The sequence below is a fragment of the Capra hircus genome, chromosome 29 (assembly GCF_001704415.2).
Source record: "Capra hircus breed San Clemente chromosome 29, ASM170441v1, whole genome shotgun sequence".
Classification (NCBI taxonomy): Eukaryota; Metazoa; Chordata; class Mammalia; order Artiodactyla; family Bovidae; genus Capra; species Capra hircus.
The window spans coordinates 50,723,168-50,733,407 of record NC_030836.1 but is presented as its reverse complement, the minus strand read 5'-3'; the positions used below and the strand labels follow the sequence as shown (position 1 = coordinate 50,733,407).

General features: G+C 68.6%; 1 protein-coding gene across 1 annotated transcript; it reads right to left on the bottom strand.

The window, feature by feature from the left end:
• Positions 553–9,904, bottom strand: CTSD (cathepsin D). The gene is made up of 9 exons (XM_018043344.1): positions 9,738–9,904; positions 7,563–7,722; positions 5,719–5,842; positions 5,232–5,350; positions 3,866–4,092; positions 2,117–2,239; positions 1,635–1,779; positions 1,450–1,548; positions 553–1,362 (listed from the first exon to the last, which is right to left on the bottom strand). Exons 1-9 carry the CDS (start codon positions 9,809–9,811, stop codon positions 1,195–1,197), a joined length of 1,239 nt encoding a protein of 412 aa, XP_017898833.1. The 5' UTR covers positions 9,812–9,904; the 3' UTR covers positions 553–1,194.

Sequence of the window (10,240 nt, the reverse complement as noted above, 5' to 3'; positions counted from 1 at the left end):
GACCAACCCCCACGGCTTCTAGCAAACAGGCCAGACCAGCCTGAGGGGACTCCTGTGTGGACGCTGCCACCCCAGGACACAGGCTGGCCTGCTCCAGGATTGGCAGGGCTTACTCACAGAGACACTGCTTCCACGGGCTGGCGAGGAGGCCCGAGAGGGAGGCAGGCTGCCCAGGCGCCACCCGCCCCATCAGGCCCCTCCCAAGGCCCCAGTCAGGTGTGCAGGGGACTCGGGGAACACTTTCTAAGGAGGGGTGGTGGGCTCTTGCCTGGACCCGAAAACCATGCCTCAGTGCAGGTGCTCACGAGACAGGCCCCCCTCACTGGTCACTGCATCAGAGCCCCCCAAGAGCTGGCACCCCCAGCAGCAAACCTCGGCCACGAGGCTGGGCGGAAGGCCAAAGTGTCTGGTCCGGGCCTGGCCTGGGCCCCGGGCACCCCAGACTGAGCCTGCCCTCCCTTTGAGGTGAGGGCAGGGCTGCGAGCACCAGCTCCTCCCCCGCCTCCACGGGGAGCACGCCCTCCCCACTAGGCACAAAACACGTCGACACTTGGGCATAGGCCTCAACGGCTTTATTTTCGTGCCAACTTTGGCTCCCAGCCACTCAAGAAAGGGGCAGCCGCGAAGAAGGCCGGCCCCAGACCCTTCCCATCCAGTGCCACCCCCCTCCCCAGGGCCAGAGAATGCCTTGGACACCCTGTGCGACAAGGCGAGCCCCCGCATGGCCCTGCAGGCTTCGTGAGACTGGCTTCTGGTCCCTGCCACCCTTGCCAGCTTGTCCTCAGGCCTTGGCGGGCCCTTCCTCAGGGCGTCCAGGATGAACAGGCGGGCGGCAGGGGCCCGAGCTGTGGGGCGGAGTGACCAGGAGGGTAGCTGGGCCCGAGGGAATCACCCAGGGCAGGGGTCCCGGGACACAGCCGCCCAACAAGCTGTGTCTTCCAAGTCAGAGAGAGGACTCTGTGCACCGGAGCTGCCGGCTGCCCCAGGCCGCCTCTCCATCAGACAGACAGACAGACAGACCAGCAAGCAGCATTTCAGACACCAGGGAGGGGAACCCACAGAGCAGAACTGCGGCCCGACGGGCCTCGGGATAATCGGTGCGGTGTGAGTGTGAGTGCAGTGTGAGCGTGAGTGTGTGTGGGTGTGTGGTGGGGCAGCCTCCTCCTCCAGACTCCAGCAGCGGGCGGGGGCCAGCTAGAGCCGGGCAGCCTCAGCCAAGCCCACCCGGTTCTGGTCGCGGTCGAACACGGTGTAGTAGCGCCCGATGAAGACGTCGCCCAGGATCCAGAGCGGCCCGCCGGGCGGCGGGATGTCCATACCCATGAAGCCGCTCAGGCACACGGTCGTCCCGGCCTGCGACACCTGTGCCAGCAACACCGGTCACCACTGGCTGCCGCCCGGGCCGCGCCCCAGGGCGTCTGCACCCCGCGCCCCGTGGGCCCCGCTCACCTTGAGCGTGTAGTCCTCCGGGGACAGTGTGTAGTCCTTACCCCCCAGTTTCAGGGTGACCTGAGGCAGGCTGGACACCTTCTCGCAGGGAACCATGTACTGCAGAGGGTGGGGAGAGGGGAGCCGGTGTACGGGGCGGGCCCGGCGGTGGGGCTGCCCGCCTCCCCAGCCCTGCCGGCGCTCACCTCGCCCTGGATCAGCGGCACGGCCCCGATGGCCTTCTGCAGCTCCCGCACCTCCTCCACAGGGCCCACGATCAGGGACGTGCCCGTGTCCACGATAGCCTCACAGCCTCCCTTGCACACGGTCAGACTGCTGCCCACGTCCAGCCTGCAGGGAGGGGCGGGGCCTGAGTCCCCTCCCAGGGCCCCCGGAGCCCCCACCTGCCCCCGGAGGACTGGGTCGTGAGCAGATTTAGGGGGCGTGGGGAGGGGGCTGGAGGAGCCAAGGACAGGTCACCCGAGGGGGCTGTGTGCAGGGGGCCCACAGGCTGGACATCGGGAGGTGGCAGAAAGCACCTGGGGCTGGCAGGACACGGGGCCCAGGTCCCCCGGGCCAGCCCCCTGGAGCCCCAGAAGCCCCTGCCGCATGCAAGGCCACGGGCAGGGACCCCACGAGCTGCGCCCCACCCTGCGGAGCTGAAGGCGGGACCCCGCCCCACACTCACTGGTCCACGTGGATCTGCCAGTAGGCCTTGCGGGTGACGTTGTGGTAGGTCAGGCTGCCTCTGTAGTACTTGGAGTCGGTCCCGCCCAGCATCAGCTCCCCCCCGGGCTGGGCTTTCGGGTCCCTGCCAGGGAGGAGGCGGCAGTCAGATGCCCTGCCCACCTCTGTGCCAGGCGTCCAGCCTGCAGGTGGCCGGGCTGGATGGGCACGGGGGTCAGGGCAGGTGCGGGGCCCTCAGAAGGTGACCCAGAGAGGGGCCCTTCCTGGGCGTGCTGGGGTGGGAGAAGCCGGCGGGGGGAGGTGGGGGAGTGCTCCAATCTCACACCCCGGGGACCACAGGCCAAGCTCCTTCCTGACAGGAGATCCTGCCTGGACCGCGAGGGGTCCCAGTTTGCCCCCTGAGGACGACCAGGGTTGGGCCAGCAGGCAGAGGAGGACGCGAGTGCTAGGGGCCCTGGGGCGGGGACCTCACAGGCCTGGAAGGAAAACCAGGGGCTCCCAGGAGGAGGGCTGGCTGCCCTGAGCGGCGCGGAGCCACTGCGCCTGCCCCAGGCCCTCTGCACCTGCCGCTCTGGAGGACGCCCTCCATCCAAACCACCGTAAGACCAGCTCTCACTTCAGATTTCAGCTTCCGACCCTCCCCACCTCTTAGTCACACTCGTGGTTTCAGCATCGTCTGCCCAGCTGTCTCTGGCACTTGCCAAACTTGTCCTCCGCCCATCGCTGTGGCCGCCACCTCCCGTCACCTCCACCACCCACATGTGGAGGACACACAGTACCCTCCTCAGCCCTGCCCTTGCAAGCCAGCCGCCCTGCCCCCACTTCCTGCCCGCGCCCGCGCCCGGGGAGTCGCAGAGCTGGGCCATCTGTCCCGACCTCAGGCCTGGCCGAGCTCCTGGGTCCTCTGTACCTCGCCTGCCTCCCTGGGACCCGAGAGCTCACAGGCACCCAGCACTTAGCGGGTGGCTCGGCCCCAGCAGCTGCTCAGTTTTTGCCACTGACCGAGCAAGGGGCAGAGGCCAGATCCATACAGAGGCCAGGCCAGAGGCTCTGAGCTGGAATTCCACCAGAAGTGCCCAGGGTCAGACCCAGACGGGGCATGTGGGGCATGGTGACCAGTGACCAGGAGCAGCAGGCTGCCCAGCCCACCCCCTGCCCATGGCCCCCGCTTACCACCTCTGCACACTGCCCCCTTGGGGGCTCCCTCCCAGGACCTGTAGCACTGTCCTGGGAAAAGGCCAGGGGCTGGGGGACTGAGACCCCTTTCCAACGACCCCTCCCCAGCGTGACCGGCACCAAGTGTTGCTTCTACAACGTGGGAGCATCGCCCTGAGCTCTCTGGGGTCACCCTCATGGGAAAGCCCCGGCCCCCTTGCCGCCAGAGCTCCTGGCACAGATCAGGGCTCGTGGCCTGATCCCCTCTGGGCCGAAAACGACCCAGGGGCAGGGACCAGCCTGCCCGTCACCGGGCCCAGGAACACCAGGCAGACTGACCGGAAGGGTCCCTGGCCCAGCTCGGGCTGTCAGAGGCGGCAGGCCCAATGACCAAGAGCCCGGATCCAGGGCTGCCCTGCTGGAGGACCCTGGTTCGAGGACCCTGGTTCGGGGACCCTGGGGAGACCCAGCCTTCGGTATGGACTCTCTGTCCACTTGTGAGAGGGTGCCAACGCATTGGGCAGTGAGAGCCGCGGCTCAGCGCCTGGCAGGGGACCACGGGGAGAGCCGGCACGATGGAGCCCCGCCCCCACACCTGTTCAGGAAGAAGGAGAAGACGTTCTTGTCCACCAGCTTCTGCTGCATCAGGTTGTCGAAGACAGGCAGCACGTTGTTGACGGAGATGCGGGGGTAGGCCATGCCCAGGATGCCATCGAACTTGGCCGCGATGAAGACCACGCCTGGCTGCTTGATGGCCTCCCCAAAGGTCTGTCTCTGCACCGTGACGCCGCCCGGGCTGGACGAGGACGGGTTACAGGGCACCTGCGGGCCGCGGGGAGGGCGAGCAGGCGTCGGGCACCGTGTGGACACCAAGCCCGACGCTGGGCCCCAGGTGGCTCCTCACCCCCGTCCCTGCACGGGCAGCTACGGCCACGAAAGCCAGCTCGGTCGGTGCCCGTCATCTGGTGCTCGGGACTCGGTCCCGGAGAAAGGGCTGCTGACCCTGCACTGGACTCGGGTGAGGACAGCAGGGGTGCGGGGCCCACGCTCCGCTTGGCCAGTTTCAAGGACGGGTGCAAAGCCGGGGAGCAGGGAGCAGCGCGCTCCTCCTGAGCTCAGGCCCTCCCACTGGCCTACCCCCCGCCCTTGGGGAACCCTGGATCTAACCGTGGACTCAAGGCCACGATACCCCCTCCCCCAAGCCAGGGCGGAGGATGCAGACACACACAGGGCAGGATGTGGGGAGAAAGGGCTGCTTGGGGTTGACGCTGGGGGCGGAGGACGGGTGCGCGACATCCTGTCTCAGGCTCAGAGAGAGCCTGGCAGAGGCCCCCCACTCCCGCCAGGCGGACGCGGAAGGGGAGGGCAGCCGGCAGGGAGCTGCGGGGGCCTGCCAGGCCGGCTGGAGGAAGGGTTCTACAGCCACCAAGGCTCGGGACAGGCCTCCCGCGGCCTTCCTGGGGCTGGGGGCTGGGAGGGGACTAACTTCTGCTCTGCTCCCTGCAGCTCCCAACCCAGATACCTCCTGTGGCCAGGCACCAGGGGCTCCGCCCTGCAGCCCTCCCCAGACGCTGCCCAGCATCCTGCCCGACACCCTTGGCAGCTGCCCCTGGCCAGCAGCTCTGGCTGCGGTGGCCCCTCACCATCCTCTGGCTCCTCTGCCTGGCTGTGCGGCTAGGAGCCTCGCCACTCGCCAGTCTTGGGCCCAGACCTGCGCCCGGCACTCTCACTTCTGCAGTCTGGGGCTCTTGGCCTGCCGTTCCTGCCAGCCCTTCCAGCATCACCTGGCCTGCACATGGGCCCACGTGCCCCTGTCACGTCCCCCCACCAAGCTCGCCCAGCTGTTTCACCTCCGGTCTCTGCTCAGCTGAGACCCTGGCTCCCCTGCTCAGTGGGCCCCTGCCTGTCCCTGGGGTCAGGGGTGAAGCCCCCGGCCTGGCGAGCAGCCCCGAGACACTCACCGACACAGTGTCCTGGCTCAGGTACCCTGAGAGGCTGCCCGAGCCGTAGTGGATGTCGAAGGTCGTGCCGTTCTTCACGTACGTGCTGGACTTGTCGCTGTTGTATTTGTGGTGGACCCCTGCGCCGAGCGGGACTGTCAGCCCGCCTGCCCGGCCCCAGCTGCAGCCTCAACCCTCCCAGCCCTCGCAGCCCATCCCACGGGCCCCCGGGCGGGTGGTCCAGCCCACGACCCCCATGGTCCTGGCCCTGCATCAAGGAAGGGAGGAGGGTGGAGAATCTGGAGGGGCTGCCTGTTGGGTGTGGCCGAGAGGTGGGAGCGGCAGGTGGCCCAGGAGGCCCACTGGGACATCTCTGCCCTAAGACGGGAGAGGCTGGGCTGAGGCTGGATGGCTGGCCTCCAGCGCCTGAGGGGAGAGCGAGCAGCGGGGTCGGGGCGGCACGCCCCGGCCCGGGGTCACGGCAGGCCCCTGGGACAGACGGACTCACAGCAGGCGATGTCCAGCAGCTTGCAGTGGATGGACGGGACCCACAGGTTGGCGGAGCCGGTGTCGAAGACGACCGTGAAGCATTGGGGGGGCGTCCCGATGCCGATCTCCCCGTAGTACTGGGCCTGGGGGTGGGGTCTGTCAGGGCAGAGTGCGGGGCTCCCCACGGGGCTGAGACAAGGCCCAGGCCAGGATAGGGGCCCAGGGCCAGGCAGGCTGTCTCAGCTGCCCACCCCGGCATCTCCGCCCAAGCCCTCGGTAGGGTCCAGGGCTCTAGGAGGGAAGGCCTCCTCCCCAGCATGAGGGTTGAGTGAGGATCCCCCATGGCTGATCCTGGAGGGCCCTGGGCAGAGGGCTCCAGGGAACCCCGAGGCGGCGGCGCACAGGCGGGCCGAGTCCCTCAGTGCCGGGCACGCCGCCCCCACTGCCCTGGGCCTCAGTTTCCCCTGTGCACATGGGGCAGCAGAGGCAGCCTGGAGGGAGGTCCAGATGAGGGGTGAGGGCTCTGGTGAGCATGTGGGGGGAACACGCCTCCAGGAGGACCCCATCCTCGGCCCCCCAGAGATCAGGGGCATGGGCGTCTGTGAGTCTGGGGTCCACTGGGCCCTGCCATCTCAGGGACGGAGGCCGGGCCCCGGGTCACTGCAGGGCTCTGGCTCCAGCCCCTCTGGGCGTCTCTCTCTGGCCACTTAGCTCCAGGGAGCAGTGGCCACCACTGACTCATGACCCAGCAGAAGTGTCCAGACTTGGGGTGGGGGGGGCTGGGGGGGTCAGAGAATGACTCAGCAAATCTCCATACCCGTGGTATGCGTGCACATGCGTGTCTGTGTGCCTGCATACTGGGGGGCAGGAATCAGGAACTGGTCAGGCCCCAGGCAGACCCCCCCGCCCCCCTGCCTGATCACATGCCTGCAAGAGGCCACAGCTTCCTGGCCCGGGCTCCAGCCAGGCAGGACAGAGGGCACAGCTACATGCCCTAAACTTGAGTGGCCCAGAGGCCGGAGGGCAGCGAGGGGCTGGCTTCCCAAGATTCAGGGAGTGGGGGGCGTTGAGAGGATGTCACCTGGGCAGCCCCAGAGGGCCTGGCCCCAGAGCTGGGACCAGGGTGACCTGCCCCAGCACGCTGTGTGTTCCACAATGTCCCACCTCTGAGCTCGTCTCCCCCTCTGCGAGCAGTGGGCACACGGGCTGGTCACTGCCCGAAAAGGCAGGCAGGGTGCAGGGACGGGGCTGTGGCTGCCACAGGCCTTCCAGCAAGACAGGTAAGACAAGTACAGGGGCTCCAGGGCGGAGGGTGCCCCCCAGGCAGGCGGGCCCAGGTGAACTGAGCTCAGGGACCCCCGGCCCCCGCCCACAGCCTCACAGGCAGGCCCGGGCCTGATTCCGGGCTCCTCCGTGCCGGGCCGGCTCCCCCACGTGCTGCAGGCGCTAGGGCAGTCCTGTGGGGATGGCCACCAGGATGAAGATGCCAGCCCGGCTCTGAGCTGATGCTCAGTGGCAGGCAGGGAAGCAGACGTCAGGGAGGCACTCAGGCTGCTCCAGCCAACCCTCCTAGCCCCCTGGGCCAGGACAGGCAGGGGCGCCCGGAGCTGGGGCCAGGGAGGTCACAGCCCTCAGTCAGGAGGGAGGGAGTCGTGGAAACGCCCATCACAAGGGTGTCTGGGTGGAAGCCCTGCCCCCCACACAGCTGAAGCTCGCAAACCACTGGAGGCTGAGAACAGAGGATTTCACCAAAACCCATACCGGCTCAGGAACGTTTCCTGAGAGCCAGCTCCTGCCTGCAGCGCTGTGGGCAGTCAGCCCGTTCCCCCAGCCCCAGGCTGCCTCCCCGGGCCCCACACTCACGTCCATGTAGTTCTTGAGCAGCTCGGGAATCGGCCCCTGCCTCACAGCAGGCTCCCCGGCGGCATATTTCGAGATGGGGCCCTTGGCGATCAGGTGCTCCACGGGGCCCATCGCCTCCGACATGGTCCGGCGGATGGATGTGAACTTCTGCAGTGGGATCCTGTCAAGACGGAGGTCAGGCTCGTCAGGGCTGGCTGGTGCACAGCCCACCGGGAGGCTCCCACACCCACGACCAAGCTGGAGGCCCAGCACGCCTGCTCCCCACCACCCCCCAGACACTGGGGGCTCCAACACGCACCGCTGTGGTCTCCCGTCCCCACTCTGAGTGGGTCCAGGGTCAGCGGTCAGCTATCGCGCCTGCCCAAAGCCCTCCGCGGGGCCCCATCTGCGTGGCCCACATCCTCCAGACACCCCAGAGATGGGTCCCAGCTCACCTGTCTGACTTGCGGGGGGGCCACCTTCTGGCCGCCAGAGGGGACTTCCAGGCCACCCACTCCGAGCAGCCAGGTCTCCCTGACCACCCCCAGACCCCTCAAAGGACCCCCCTTTCCTTCCAGGCCTCACCGAACCCCGTCACTCTCTCCCCATTAAGCAGGCTGCTGGAGGTCAAGGTTGACACCTGGGACCTGGAGGTGGGGGCTGCTAGGCTGGCCACACTCCACGCAGGGCCCGGTGCCCCTCCTTGGAGGACCCTTCCCAGGAGCCCCACCGCCCAGCACACGCCAGCCTGGGTGGTCTGCCCAGCAGCAGGGGCAGCGTGAGGGGTCCTTCTCCACCCCCAGCTCCACAGGGGTCTGAACTTGCCCCAGGAAGTGGCACAGGAGACCACCTGAGCAAGAGGAGCTGCTGGATGAAGCGTCTCCCCAGCCTGGGGATCTGCGAGTTCAAGGTCACAGTGGCTCCTCCCAGCAGGCCAAGGGCAAGCTCCAGGGAGATGTGGGCCTGGCCTCTTGCCTAAGAAGGGACAGGCTGGGAGAGCCTGGGCTTCTTGTCTGGGGGCGGGGGAGGGGGCCACACCCTCCAGTAACTAAGGAGACAGATGCCAGCAGTTCCCCCGGACATGAAGATGCGGGGGCTCCGGTTCAGCTGCCCCAACCTGAGAAGCTCCAGGCTCGTGTCCCCAGTGGAAGGCCTGGGGGTGAGGCCAGGGCAGGTTCAGGCCTGCAGCTGCTCCCCACAACTGCTCCAGCTAGGGCTACTTGCCCCCAGGCCACAGCCTACGCAGGGGCCCACACAAGACAGCCTTTTGGCAAGGCTCAAGTCTGCTGCAGCCCCGAGACCCCACCCACCTGCCCACAGGCAAAGGCCCACAGCAGAGCTGGAAGAATGCCGGCCCAGGTCCAGCACTAAGGCTGCAGGCCTGGGTAAGGGTGGGGGCAGGGCAGAAGAGGGTGGGCCCTCTGCATCCCTCTCCTGCTGGGCAAGCAGCCTGCCTGGCAAGGCCTGGAGGGCGGGGGGACCCTCTGTCTTGCTGACGCAGCATGGCACAGCCCTGGACCAGCCTGATAGTCCTCGGCCTCACTGGATCCAGTGGGGGCCCCCAAGCCTGGGGAGGGCGTGGTCTTTACTGAGGCAGCAGGTGTTGGTGGGACAGAGCCCCAGCCCAGCAGTGGGGGAAGCCACCCAGGGCCTGGCCAGCTGGGCCACTCCCCCAGATCCATCCTTAGGCTGACTCCCTCACGACCCTGAGGGCCTCCTGGTGTCCAGAGGGTCCTCCAACCGGCCCAGGGCCTGTGGGAAGATCTCATAGGCTGAACAGACCGGGATCAGGCCAGGCCCAGTTCACAGCTGGGAAAGGAAACCCTAGGCGCAAAAAAGACTTACCCAAGCTCAGGGGCCTCCTGGGCCTGCCTCTGGGTCTCCCGTCTTCCAGCCGAGTGCGGGCCCCTGAGCACAGGCTCCCACCCTACCTGTCCTGGGGAAGCTGAGCCGACTCCCAGTCACAGCCCTCCTGCTACCTCCGGTCCCCACCCCATGATGGCAGGGAGGAGAGGACGCACGGACTCCCGGGCGAGCCCCGCACCTGCAGAGCTCCCTCGCCCCGCCCGCGGGTAGGCCCCACAGGAGGGTTAGGCCCCGGGGGCGGCCCAGCTGCACCCCGGCCGGGGCACAGGGGTGCGCGGGCGTCCGCGGGGTGCGCGAGCGTCCGCGGGGTGCGCGAGCTGCGCGGCTCACCTGATGACCGCGGCGGCGGGCGCGGCCAGCAGGCCGAGGGCGAGCAGCAGCGGCAGCAGGCTGGGCGTCTGCATGGCGGCGGCGGCCCGGTCGAAGCGGAGAGCCCGAGAGGTCGCGCGCTTATAGCCGGGATGACGGCGCAGTTGGGCCGCGTCAGCTGACCCGCTTGTTTGCACCGGGGCTGGTCACGTGGGCTGCGGCCGGCGACGGGGAGCGGGGCCGGGCCGGCGCGGGGCGGGGCCTGAGCGATGAGGGGCGGGGCCGGGCCGGCGCGGGGCGGGGCCTGAGCGATGAGGGGCGGGGCCGAGCCGGCGCGGGGCGGGGCCACCCGTGACTGGGATCTGCTGCGTCTGCTCCGGCGCGCCGTCCGCCTGGCCCCCTTCGGGCCACGTGCTGACCCGGAGAATTGCCGCGACCCTGTCGAGGCAGAAGGGGACCGGGCCTGGCCTCGCTGGACCCCTCAGCCGGGCGTGGCTCCCGGAGCCGTGGCTCCTTCCCCGCCT